The sequence below is a fragment of the Bubalus bubalis genome, chromosome 15 (assembly GCF_019923935.1).
Source record: "Bubalus bubalis isolate 160015118507 breed Murrah chromosome 15, NDDB_SH_1, whole genome shotgun sequence".
NCBI lineage: Eukaryota > Metazoa > Chordata > Mammalia > Artiodactyla > Bovidae > Bubalus > Bubalus bubalis.
This window is the reverse complement of record NC_059171.1, coordinates 60,958,615-60,973,090: the sequence shown is the minus strand read 5'-3', so window position 1 is coordinate 60,973,090 and position 14,476 is coordinate 60,958,615. Positions and strand designations below refer to the sequence as shown.

General features: G+C 41.1%; 1 protein-coding gene across 3 annotated transcripts in view; it reads right to left on the bottom strand.

Moving 5' to 3' along the window:
* The window catches only part of LOC102412826 (suppression of tumorigenicity 18 protein), a 91,374-nt gene extending 76,898 nt beyond the window's left edge, over positions 1-14,476 (bottom strand). For 2 of the 3 annotated variants that reach the window (XM_025265422.3, XR_006544995.2), the window contains exons 1-4: positions 14,438-14,476; positions 13,243-13,342; positions 6,367-6,421; positions 3,335-3,368 (exon numbers count right to left, since the gene is read on the bottom strand). In XM_025265422.3, coding sequence (XP_025121207.1) covers positions 3,335-3,368; positions 6,367-6,421 — 89 coding nt within the window. In that variant the 5' untranslated portion in view covers positions 13,243-13,342; positions 14,438-14,476. The remainder of the gene's footprint in view (positions 1-3,334; positions 3,369-6,366; positions 6,422-13,242; positions 13,343-14,437) is intronic. The other variant, XM_025265423.3, reaches the window with a different exon arrangement.

Genomic DNA, 14,476 nt, shown 5'->3' with positions numbered 1-14,476 from the left:
GAGGAAAAACTGTAGCAAATGGATAAAGTTGGACAAAATTAAAAAGAGACCAAGACTATAATTTTCCATACAAATCGGACTTTTTTTCAAGGTTTATATAGAACGGCAATTAGGGTTCATACCTGGATCAACTTGAGCCATTTAAGAAACAGCTTGAGACCTATTTAGCCTGAGCATGATCAGGCTGTTGAAAATAAGTAATTATCAAATTAACAATAATCAGTAATTTTTATAAAATCATTCTCAGTAAAGAAAAAAATAGGTGAATTCATTTTGCTTATGAATTTTCCAGCAATTATCACAAGCTTTCTGAATTGATTAATTTAATGACAAGTTAGGTAAAATTGAATATCTAACAAACATTTATTTAGAAAATTAGGAGACTAGGAAATGTTATTTTTAATTGAAGTGTATTCTTTTTTGAATTTCAGAAAACTAGGCTTTGAAATGCAAGTTTGATCCCTGGGTCGAGAAGATCCCCTGGAGAAGGGAATGACAACCCACTCCAATATTCCTGCCTGGAAAATCCCATGGACAGAGGATCCTGGCAAGCTACAGTCCATGGGATCACAAAGAGGTGGACACAACTGAGCAACTGAACACCAACAGGCTTTGAAAAATAAACCATAAGGGTTACACTACAAAATTGTAACAATCCAGATTCTGAGGACATGGATGGCAGACTTTCTTTTTGATTCATATGCTGGATAATCAGCATTAACTGCGCAGGAGAGAGCACGCAGCCAGGGTGAGGAGCTGGCCTGAGTTAGAAGTCTGAATTCCTTACTAGTTGTTTAATCTTAGGCTATTTATGTAAACTATTTATTTTCTCTTTCTTCATCCAAAAACTGGAAAAATAATAGTTTCTACCTTGTAAGGTTCTTGGAGAATTGATGAAATAAACTGCTCCAGGACACTCAGGACTCTCTGGCTCTCAATAAATATTAGTTTGACTGTAATTATTGATGTTAATAAATATTAACATATTTAATTATCACTTAGATAGTAATCTCTATTTCTCCATTAGTTAAGTTCAGTTCAGTCACTCAGTTGTGTCCAACTCTTTGTGACCCCATGGACTGCAGCACACCAGGCTTCCCTGTCTATCACCAACTCCCAGAGCTTGCTCCAACTCACATCCATCAAGTCAGTGATGCCATCCAACCATCTCATCCTCTGTTGTCCCCCTCTCCTGCCTTCAGTGTTTCCCAGCATCAGGGTCTTTTCCAATGAGGTTATTTAAACAATGCTGCTTCTCTCACAAAGCTGTTTCTCTCTGCTAAAGTCCTCTTTTTTTCTCTATGAATTTAGGTCAAACACAAAATATATTCATTTCTCCAAAATTTTCCTTTGTTTTTCACATTATTCTTCAAGACACATTACTCAGAAGGCCTTCCCTGCCTCTGAGTAGTTTAACTCCCTACAAAGAACCCTACTGGAAAACACACTTAGTTCTTCAGCAGTGAGACCCCCAAGAATCCCCCCTGGGAGGGCACGTATCACAGACCCCTGAATCCTTGAGCATTGTCCACTTCTCTCCTCTACTCCTCAGAGACGTCATCTCCAAACAAACAGGAATTGTCAACAAGAAGAGATGCAAAAGCAAGAATTTAAGGGAGCCAGATACTTCAGCCATTTAATCCTGTCCCTATGTGTGGGTGTATTCTGGGCTCTACTCTTATAAAAGCAGTTTAAAATGTAAAATTCTCAATGACAACATCCATGAAGAAGGGGCCATGGCTTTCCTACAAATACATTTCCACAGAGAAAAGCACCAGCATGAAGGCTTGTACCCAATTCTGACAGATCTCGTCCCATTCAATTGATGAATGGACCGAAGGTACTCCTTTAGGGAGCCACAGGGCACAGCTGCCTGGAAAAATGACGATGTAAACTGTCAATGCACACACTGTAAATTTCCAGGTGTACCAGACACTGTTACAGGTTCACACACCAGTGCAGGTCCAGACACTGTTGCCCGTACTCCAGTTTTCACACACTTCCCCCTAGGAACATGCATACTATCGCTGCTTCCAGAAAGATGGATTAGACCCTGAGTTTGGGACTTTCTGGGTTTGCACACCTAGAGAAGAGATAAGGGGTTCCTCTTGCTTGACAAATCTTGTTAAAAAATAGCACCAGGACAGAAAACGTATCAGCAACATGCGTTTCTTTTTAAATATGCACTTCAAAACAAAACAAAGCCAGACCTTGCAAAGACCCCATGAAAGAAAACCTATGTATTGGAGTTTACTCTGCAAAAACTAGTCAACTGGAATTTCCAGAGCATTGCCTGAGGCCCATATCACAGTCTCTCAGTCTGAAGTGCTTAGATTCACCCCGATTTCCATGTCACATTCAAATACCTACAGTCAAAAATTCACATGATTATCTGGTAATTTTTAAAAATTTTTTAAATTGAAGTATGTTGATTCACAAGGTTGTGTTAATTTTTGGTACACAGCACGGTGATTCAGCTACATATATATTATATATAATTTATTTTTCATATTCTTTTCCATTAGAGGTTATTATAAAATATTGAGTATAGCTCCCTGTGCTATACAGTAGGATCTTATTTATTGATTTTATATATAATAATGTGTCTATGTTAATCCCAAACTCCTAATTTATCCTCCTCTTCCTTTTTGTAAGGATAACTTTGTTTGCTATGTCTGTGAGTCTACTTCTGTTTTGTAAATAAGTTCATTTGTATTAGCCAAGACATGGAAGCAACCTAAGTGTTCATCAACAGATGAATGGGTAAAGAAGATGTGGTACATATGTACAAAGGAATATTCCTCAGCCTTTAAAAGGAATGAAGTAATATACTTGTAGCAACACTGGTGGACCCAGGGATTATCAAACTAAGTAAAACAAGCCTGACAAAGACATATCATGTGATATCATTTACATGTGGAATCTAAAAAACAATTATCTGATTATTAAGGAGAACCATGCAGCATTCTGAACTGGGCTTATTCCTCAGTCGGGTTCTCAGATGACCTCAGTTCTCTGTTTCCATCAGCGGGAAAACAAACCACATGCGGGGTGTGCACACAGAGGCAGCACACCCTGTGAGGAGAAAGTGGGAAACTGCTCACGTTACAGAAAAACGGTGTCTTGTTATCAGAATATTAGCTTGGATTGCTTTAGATGGACAGTCCGTAGCTTCTCCCCTTCTTTGTCTCTGGTGCAGAGACGGAGGCACACAAGATAGGCCCACTGGCTTAGTGCTCACCGTCAAATGAGGATCTGAGGCTTGAAAAGTACAAAACATTCTAATAATTAAAGCCAATCAATCTTAGAAAAAGTAAAGTAGGGCAACTCTTACCTGAGCTCCTGGATTAGAGAATCCATTGGTGCTACTGACAAAAAGAAAGACAGAAAAGGAAAATCAGTGCATAATTTTGTAAACTGCATGAGAGCAACCTTTCACCTCCTTGGGATAACGGCCAGGGCATGGTTAGTGCATTACATGCGTGCTAAGTCACTGTAGTATTGTCTGACTCTTTTCAACCTCATGGACTATAGCTCACCAGGTTCCTCTGTGCATGGGATTCTCTAGACAGGAATATTGGAGTGGGTTACCAGGCCCTCCTCCGACCCAGGGATCAAAAACCCAAGTCTCCTACATCTCCTGCATTGGTAGGTGTGTTCTAGCACCACTTGGGAAGCCCTAGTTAGTGCAGACCCAACAGTTTCCCTTTGTGCTGATTCATCTTTCCGGTTCTGGTTCTTTGGACACAAGAAGACAGGTGACCAGGGCCCAGAACAGATAGTTCTGGATCAGGCCTCCAGTGACCCTGGGACTTTGCAGTCATGGATCAACTTCCAAATACCTGTCTCTAAAATCTCACCGAAAACGTACAGGAGCACAGAGGACAAATTACTTTTTATTTTAAGGTTTTTTTTTTTTAATGTGGACCATTTTTTAAAGTCTATTGGATTTGTTACACTATTGTTTCTGCTTTATGTTTGGTTTTTTGGCTGCAAGGTATGTGAGATCTTAGCTCCCCGACCATGTATTGAACCCACACCTCTGCATTAGAAGGTGAAGTCTTAACCATTGGACTGCGAGGGAAGTCCCTGAACTACTTTTTAAATCAATTTTGTTGTCTCTATGAAAATTTTCAAAAGAATCTTGTTTGCATTTTATTTATATTAAACAAGCATTTAAATAAAATGGACAACATTTTATTAATAAATGTCCTAAGATTCTGTTCCATAAATTTTATTCCTGGAGAAAGAGGAGAAGTTTGAGTCATGTTAATTTCAACCTCCAATTAAAAATAAGACACTTATAGAAAGAAGAGCTTTGATTTTTCCAAAGACTTATGGACATGCGGAGAGGGGAGGAGACGGTAAGATGTATGGAGAGAGTAACATGGAAACTTACATTACCAAATGTAAAACAGATAGCCAATGGGAATGCTGTATGTCTCAGGGAACTCAAACAGGGGCTCTGTATCAACCTTGAGGGGTGGGACAGGGAGGCAGATGGGAGGAAGGTGAAAGAGGAGGAGATATATGTACACCTATGGCTGATTCATGTTGATGTTTGACAGAAAACAACAAAATTATGTAAAGCAATTATCCTTCAATTAAAAAATAAATAAATTTGCAAAAGAAAGCAGTTAGAGAAAAAAAAAGAAATGATGGGAACTAAAGAAGTTCATGTTTATAAATACCTGCCTACCACAGAATAAGCAGCATATTGAGAGAGACAACAGGTGGTTTTAAAGATGACTCACGCTACATGAGAAACAGTTGTTTCATTTCTCCAACAACATTTTGGCTCTGTTTAAGAGTGCTTATGTATGTGCCAAAAGGATTCAAAGTCCAAAAAGAATGGCAAATTAAAATGCATTTGAAGTAGGAGAGAGTCGTGTGCTTTCAGAAGCCAGAATAAGAGATTCGAACAATCCAAATACAGTTCCTAGAATACTGATATTTATGGCAGACGTGAGCCTATCCTAAATAGTGCTAGGATATTATCACTAAACTCTTATTCCATGGAGAACTTTGCTGCCTAAAACTTTGATGTTTCCAAAATTGCATTCCAAATATTAGGGACTGTAGCCCACCAGGCTCCTCTGTCCATGGGATTTCCCAGGCAAGAATACTGGAGTGGGTTGCCATTTCCCTCTACAGGAGATCTTCCTGAGCCAGGGATCAAACCTGTATGTCCTGCCTTACAGGCAGATTCTTTTCCACTGAGCCATCAGGGAAGCTGCTCCAAATAATAGGATACATGATGCAATTACTTTTAAAGTAACTTTAACTAAACCTAGGAAAGAATATTGCACAACTTCAGTTTGGGTACAGAAAATGTCCATATTTTGGACCAAATGCAAATGCATGATTCAGCATTTTGGTTATCATGCCTAATGATAGTCAGGGTTCTATTTTAACCGAAAGAAAAAAATCATCCTGGAATTTTAAAAAATGGGTGATTCCATAATTCACTGAAATGGGGATTATGTACCTTGACTACACAACATAAACACAGCTAACAAAAGCATCGAATTTGATTAGATGCTTTCAACTGTAAATCTCAAAATGCTTCCAAACGACTGTGTGATCACTCCCCAGCCCAACCCTTCCTCCATCAGAAGGCCAACCTGAGGTGGCTCAGGCCAGGAACAGCTATCTGGCTCCCTCCAGAGGCCAGGCCGAACCTTCCATTTAGAATAGAGGGTCACACAAATATAGCTAATTATAATAAAAGTTATTTTCCTTAAGGGGTATTATTGCCAGTCAATCCTGTTTTCCAGATGTTTCGATCATCAAGGGCCTGTTTATATTTCAATATTACATTACCATCTGTTGGTTACAAAAAGAGAGGGTAACCGGCAAGTTAAACCTTTCAGACATGACTTTGCAGAGCTGCCGGAATCCCTGGCGGGGACAGTCTAAAACCAAACATCGTCATTTTATTCGCGTGAAGTTTAGATTGGGAGCCACTAAACCAGATAACATAAAAATCAAAACCCACTTTGGCAATAAATGAACGGTTTGGACTTTTCCCTTGAATGTTAAAGGTCACGTCGATAATTTGAGGTCTCCACAAAGCCTTCTTCCCTTGCTGACCCTTACACTGTTTTGCAGGATGTTTAAATCTACTCATGGTTGCATTTCATAAACATTAGCATCCTACATTATTTGGCCTTTTCCGGGTCCTTCAATTCCTGGTTCATATTCTTTAGCCTCAGAGTGCCATGATGCAGCGTCCTGGCTTGATTTAAAAACGGGAACCCTAAGGAAGTTGTGATCCTCCTGACTACCCATCAGGGACCAAGCATGGGATGCCCACATTTCATGGTGTGCTGGGCACAGGGTCACGGAATCTGCATGCTAACTCACCCTTGGTTCCTTTTGCACGGGTACGAAGCGCTTTATCTTCAGCCTCTGCATCCATCTGTAATGTGAACACAAAGTCCTGGGTCATTCCTTTGACATTGACTAAAATACAAACACAGGCCACTAGAAGTTCTTTAGGTCATTATGAAGAGCGGAGGAGCCTTCCCATTCCTGAACAGCATCTGACTCTGCGGAGACAGAACCGTGACTGCTCTTACAGCCCGCAAGCTCTGGAAATACTTCTGTAGATGCTGAAACCAGAGGAAATGGACAAGAAGGCAGATGTTCTTGTCTGCAAGTGTTCACTAGCGACTCAGACACTTTCAGCATCATGAAGATGGAAAGAAGAATGGTCTGACTAACAGTGGTTGTGAAAGAGACAAAACCTCAGATACCAAACCCAAATGTTCCAGACTGTTACTCAACCAGATTCCCTTGTATTTCTAGATACAGGCCTATGGATACAGGCCTTTTTTTTAAAGAACCCGCCTGCCAATGCAGGAGACACAAGAGATGTGGGTTCTACCCCTAGGTCAGGCAGATCCCCTGGAGGAGGGAATGGCCACCCACTCCAGTATTTCTTGCCTGAAAAATCCTATGGACAGAGGAGACTGGCAGGCTACAGCCCATAGGATCACACAGAGTTGGACACAACTGAACACACATGCATGACCAGCTTCAGATACGGGCCTGTTTCTAAGTTAGAAAAAAAAATTCCCAGTGTAAAAAACCAATGTAACACAAAACCTCAAAATGCCCCTATTGTAAAATACCACTGGAAATGATGATGACATTTACTCTGGTAATTCCAGAATAGAGGTGAGTTATAATCATCCACATCTATAAGGAGAGAAAACTTTGAGTGTTGTTTCCGTCAGCATCAATTCCCTAAACCATCATTACTAATGATCTTAAATATAACCAAGTGAATTATCAAATGGATGCCAAGACTTAAAAAGTCTGCTATTTTAGTCCACATGGAGATAGATTCTGACCTGACTACCTCCAACCATTTCACTAGGATCTGTTAAGCATCTCAGTTTAATTACATTTGCACTTTACCAGAAGAATTCTGAAATAGAAAGAAGTTGTTTCGCTGGTTGGAAATCAGAGGCAGGCAGAAGGTGCTCTCCATGGCTACCATCCTTAAATCCTGACACAGGCAGGGATGCGGTGTGCCTGCAATGAGGATGGGAGACGCATCTCTGCTCTCCGAGGCTGAGTTGTGATGGAAAGCGCTGACCTGCCATAGACTTATAATAGGGGAGCAGGTGTGGCAATGATGGACTTTAATTTCCTTTAATAAACCTTTTATGTGCCACACTTTTACTGCCATTCGATGCTCTCCAAGGTCCTGCACATAATAGGTTCATTACTTTTGATTACTATAGTCTATTGAGACAAACAACTCCAGAACACACTATATATTATGTTCAGTTAAACCAATATAGACTATTTATCCATTGTGCATTTTTTCACCTGCAACACTACAGACAAAATTAACGACAGCCCTCGTAAGCTAAAACTATTAAAACCACCAGCACCCTTTTGTCATCATTTTATAATAAACACCACACCAATCACTGAACTGTTTTGCAAATTAGCCAACAAAAAGTGTCCGCTGCTTTTTCAAGCAGCCATGGCTTTCGCCTACATAAAAACAGTCTATTGTTACGACTATTTTAAAACTACATGATAAGAGAAGACAAGAAAACAGAGGTTTTTTTTTTTTTTCTCCTGTAGATGTCCCTTCTTTTAAAACCACGCGGATTTATGACAGATGTGACGCTGTCTGGGATTACAGTGGCTTGGTTTACACAGGATGGTGAGCCCTGTGTTGTGAAATCCTCCTCTGTGAGTGTCCCTGCTGCATATAAAGTGGATCGACTCGTGCGAACCCCTCTCCCTGCCTGCTAATTGAGTCGCTTGATTATAATAAGGGAGATCAGCAGCTTAAGGGTTAAAATGGTGACAACCACCCATTTTGCTTCTGCTGCTCATGGGGGGGCGCGGGGCGGGGGGTGGAGGGGTGGGTGGTGAGAATCTCCTCAACGTGAGTCTTAAGGTTATCCTGCACATAGGCGCTCTTAGCTTCCAACCACTCTGAACATCCTCCACTCAAACACAAGTGAAGGCTGGACTCCACGGATTTCTTTACGAAAACTGCAACGCTGTGTGAAGAGGAGTGCCAGCAGCGCACAGAAAAGTTTCAGAAACCTGCTTTAACCTTCTCTCTAACAGCTTCGAGACGGATGCTCTTTCGCAATCCAGCTGTCTGAGCACCTGACGGCTCTGCCTTCCCCCTGAGCAGCCGCCTCCCTGTCACAGTCCCGGGAAGCGAGGCATAAATAAATATTCATGGACCCTGGTTTGAGGGTGCCTGGAGTGCCAGCCTCAGGACGGCATTTTCTGATGCTATTGTCCTCTGGCTGGACAATAGCGTCATACTGGAGCACATACATCCCATCCAAGCTTTGTAAGAACTGGTAACGCATCCACGAAGCTCAGCATTCAACATAACATGTGGGCCAAGTGATGGGCATGGGAGGGATCAAGGCCCCCACATACAATTCACGCATTTCAGCTCTCCCTCCTTTCACACCTGAAGGACAGTTCCTAAGTCCTGGGTTTAGTTACGTCTTGCAACAACTTGGGGATAAGGATATAAGACACCTTGGGCCTTTCTTTTGGGGCAAGAAGTTTTAACATTCATGAGAAAGCTTGATCTCCTGGGAGACCTCAGCTTGGAAAAAAGCCTTTGTTCACAAAAACCTTACACCTGGGAGCAGAAACCTCTAAGCATTCTTCCTATGGATTATGTTCATGGACTTCAATAAACTGCTGATGGGTAGACTTAATTTTTGTAAAATGGAACCTTGGATTCAGTGGGCACCACATTCCAGGGATGGTTCCTTCATGGGAAGGAGGTCCTACCTCATTGCTGGTGCTCAGACATGAGGGGTGTGCATGGGGGAAGGGACCAGCTACCCGGTCAAGTTCTCCTGGTTACAGAAGCAGCCACCACCGTAACCCACATGGGCTGCATCCTAAAAACTCCACTTCTTATGGAGAACATTATTTTTTTTTTCTCTTGGAAAAGGAGGCTTGATCAGCCTTACTGCCTACACCCCAAATGCTATGGACAAGCCTGCAATTGACTTTGTAAAACTTAATGAAGCATTTCTTTCCTCAAAACAGAGCTTTGATTTTCCAAACAGCTGTCCTTCTTCCCATTTCTTAGGGCCTTTATCTGCATCCCATTGTTTATGGATGGGAATAAGACATTTTCTGAGACTCTTACCATTTCCTCCTGGCTATATCAATCTATTCAATCGAGATAAAACAGTAAGGGCAAATTTTGCCACTCTTACTTTTCATGAAGCTACGGGAAAAGTTCTATTAACCTGTAACTATGGATATGTTACATATAATATTTATGTTGAAGGGAAAAAAAGGGGTTCCTGCTTGGTATCTATTTCATAATGAAGTCATGAAAAAATAATTTAAGGAGCTTCTCCCCCAATTCTCTGGGGGAGATTAATTAATACAAGGATAAATGGCAAGAGGGAAAGAAACTTATAAAATAAAGGAGGCAAAGAAGCAAACTTAGAGGAAGGCTATGCCAACCAACAATGGAGATAAGCAAAGAGGCGGTGAAGAAGAAAGATGACTATAAAATACATTTTTATTATTTACTTGAATTTGGAAAACTCATGTAACATCTTCAAGGGATTTACAAAGCTATGTGCAGGTGCCCCTAGTGACATGAACTTGACCACCTTCTCCTCCTGACACTTAGATACATCAGGGGCTATCAGAGGATCTTCCTTCTGCATCACTCCATGGCACCAACTAGGTGCCTTCTTTGGGGTTCAGTTGTGTCCAACTCTTTGCAACCTCATGGACTGTAGCCCACCAGGCTCCTCTGTCCATGGGATTCTCCAGACAAGAATACTGGAGTGGGTTGCCATGCCCTCCTCCAGAGGAGCTTCCTGACCCAGGAATCGAATCTGGGTCTCCTGCATTGCAGGCAGAGTCTTTACCATCTGAGCCACCAGGGACCCCTGGAATTGCTGATTTGTGGAAGGGAGAGATTCAAGAAGCAGGACACCAGATTGATAAACTCAGTTTTGCTTCCATCACACATGCAGATGACTGGTATGTGAGGAGATTTAGTTCCCTTTGATTTTATTTTTCACTTAAAACTCTATTTTGATCAATGGTTAAACAAAATTGTTTGTCCACAAAAACAACCTCCAAGTAAACATTTAATCACTTCTTAAGATTTGGGTAAAACAAATCTCTTGGTAATCTTTAAGTTTTATTTCTCCTTTCAACAGAATTCTATCCACTGTCATCCTTGATATAGATTTATAAGTAGTCTCGAATTTCTTAATATTAGTAGAAAAGCCATGGTGATCATAACATTTTGAGGACACTCTCAAAATCTTTATACAATTAATTGTAATCTTGTCTGAAAGTGAAAGTGTTAGTCGCATAATCGTGTCCAACTCTTTGTGACCCCATGGACTATAGCCCCTCAGGCTCCTCTGTCCATGGCATTCTCCAGGCAAGAATGCTGGAACGGGTTGCCATGCCCTCCTCCAGGGGATCTTCCCGACCAAGGGATCAAACCTAGGTCTTCTGCATGGCATGCAGATTTTTTACCATCTAAGCCACCAGGGAAGCCCTGTCTAGTTACATATAATTTCACACCAGTAGCTACTTTTAATTTGAGAAGTCTTTCACTACATTTGACTTACAATAAGTCCCACTTTAAAGATTTCATAGTGTTCCTCCCCTGGGAGTTGTAAACCGACAATGCAGGCTGTCTGTTGTGTCATGTGACTCTTCCATTCCTGAGAAGCTCACAGTGATGGCGAGAGGAAGTTAGTTCCGTGCCTGCCGAGAGGAGGTCCGGGGGTCCTCCCCACCAGGAGCTCCCCATCCTCAGTGGATGCTTCCTTTACAAAAGTCAGCTTTTTTTTAATGACAAAAAGAAACTGAGGAAGTTGGAAAAGGCTAACCTCAGAAAATGGAACAGCTAAATGATGTCTGTACCTTGGGACAGAACTTGGCCAGATCGAAGAACAAAGAACCCTACACTGAGTGCCCTTCCTTTTGATGATTCTGGCATCATTTTGTTTTCAACAGAGCTTTGAATCGACGGAAAATGGCAGCAGAAGACGCTTCCCTGTTGTACAAGGAAAAGATGGGGGAAATGAGCTATGATCCTAAAAGCACAGTTGACTCGTTGAGAAGGAAACCAAGATTGAATGATCAAGTATATTTTTCCTCTGTTCTTATCCTCCTTTTATTTTCCTGGTTCTCTTTTCATACATTTACTTATTTCTCAGGGAGAGTAATTCAGAAAATAAATGTAAGGACTTCCCTGGTGGTCCTGTGGTTAAGACTCCATGCCTCCAATGCTGTGGGCGAACGTTCAGCCCCTGGTCAGGAAAGTTCCATATGCCATGCGGTGCAGCCAAACATAATAATAATTTGTTTTTTAAAAAAGAAAGCAAACTTAAAAACATCTAAATGAATAAAATCAGGAAGTTTGACAGCATCCTTGATGACATATTATTAATTTTCTGAAACTTTTTTGAATCCTTTCTCCTAAATGAAATGAAAAAATTTCCAAATCTTTTATTTAGGGCACAGGATCCCTGATTTCAAATCTCTGTTCCTGTCCAGCTCTATCTGTACTGCTTTGTATTCTGCATAAAAAGCTGATGAACCGAACGATGGCATCCTGCACATTGGTGACCCATCTCATGTCATTTCACCCCTGATGGGGAAGCAGGTTCAGCCTTCTCTCAGACCAAGGACAGCTGTCTGGGGAGAGCTCTTCCTGAGGCTGAGGGCATGCACACCCTCACAGAAAAGCTGCCTTTGAAAGGGAATTTCTAGAGTCAAATGGAAGAAACCTCAGGCCTGTGAAAGCTTGGGTGGCTTTAAGAGGAGGCTGCTGTGTTTGGAGTCTCACTTTTGATGTCTGAGTTGCTGCCGCTCCTCTGTACCGACTAACCCTCTAACTTTGCACAACTGGCAATGTGACCATGAACCAAAGCCATATGTCTGTGTCCTTTTGCCAAACGACTCCAGCAAATAGTTCTATCATTCCCTTAGGTGGACGCCGGGTGCCAAGGATTTCTATTAGTCTCTGTACCGCGGCCTCCGAGTCACAGTTTTGTGACCTAAGGGGGCAATCACCAGCTTTGTGTTTTCATAGACTTAAAAATATTTTTAATATGCTCTGATTAAAGAGAACTCAGTGAAAGTTAACACCCTGAAACCGTCTAAAAATTTTTTTTCTTGCTGGTATTTTGAGATGCATGTGTTGAAAAATGCATAAATGTTAGAAAACAAGCTTCTTCATAGAGGGGTAAGCCATTTTAAACAGATTTTTCCCAAGGATGTCCCAGTTCCTTACTTTTCACTGTTTGTAGGAATTAACTGCAGAAATCAGCTACAATGCTTTTAAAAACATGCTTTTAAAAATCTCACTTATTTACTCCTGATCCTTAAATAAACTAATTTCTAATACAAATGAATTCAAATTGGAATTTTAAAACAATTTTAATGCTGAGTCTCTCTCTAAGGGCAAACATGTGCAAACAAATAACACATACTAATCAATATGCAAAAGGACTTGTAGGCTCAGAGAACTTCACCTGTTTAATATTTTAAAACAGTAAAGTGATCACGTTTCTGACAAAAAAATCACAATCCTAAATTGGGCCTTAACAATATATTTTTGTGAAAGTAAATCTACAGAGATAAAGCAATGTCATAGGGGAGAATCTTTATAAAATGCTTCAATCGGATCCATTTTATTTCAACATATTCTGCTTTTTAATAAAAATGTTGCCTTACCTCTTTCTCCAGGTAACTTGTACGCTGACTCAGTGAGCCCCCCTCCGTCAGAATGAATGAATACCTGTGTTTGTTTTACTGAGAAATCCTGCAATTCATTCTATTAAGATAAAAAATAAAAGAGAGAAGGTATGTAAGGTGGACAAAAAAACAGAAAAGCGAAAATAACCAGTGATGTGAACAGTAAACAATTACCTATAATTCTGATGGACTATGCTATAAACAGAATGAAAATGTCATACTATTTAATAGTATATCAATGGGGAAAAGATGTTTACTTTTATCCTGGCTGTCTGTGTTAGTTGCTCAGTCATGTCTGACTCTTTGTGACCCCATGGACTGTAGCCCACCAGGCTCCTCTGTCCATGGATTCTCCAGGCAAGAACACTGGAGTAGGTTGCCAGTCCCTTCTCCAGGGGATCTTTCTGACCCAGGGATCGAACCCAGGTCCCCTGTATTGCAGGCAGATTCTTTACCCCCTTTACCTTTATTAAGGTAAGCCAAATCAATTTTTGTTTTTCTTACCAAACTAGATATATAGATAAGATATAGATAAAGAAGGGCATGGCAACCCACTCCAATATTCTTGTCTGGAGAATCCCCATGGACAGAGGAGCCTGACAGGCTGCAGTCCATGGGGTCACGAAGAGCTGGACACGACTGAGCGACTAAGCATGCACATAGATATAGATATAGATAAAATGCCTGCCCTTTACTTAGGAAAATTGTATAATAGGGCTTCTCAATGTCATTATTCTCAGTTTTATTTTTAACCACCAGAAGAAAAAGATCAGTCAAGGTTTGGCATGTGCTATCCTCAAGAAGTCACGAGAGACAAGATCCCAAGGCGTGTGGATTTAGGCCGCTCTTGAATGAGGTGTCCCGAAAGACTACTAGCACTTTTTGCCAACGTTTCATCCTGCTTTCCATGGGAACAATCTGCGTGTGGTTTCCTTGCTTCCAGACATAACACACAAGCCTGCATCTCCTTTACCTGGTCCCAGGGATGGAACTGAATCTGTCTTCAGGCTGTTTGGCCCTTGAAAGAAAACTCCGAAATTCAGTGTTAACACACTCAGCCTGACAGTGAGTGGCTACTGACATGAACACTATATATATATATAGTACCTATCTTAACACACACTTGCTGCGGTTTGTCCATCCATTCTGGCATTCTAGAACACAAGTCACCAACCTTCCTGGCAGATGATTTCTAGGGTCCGTGTTTACCCCT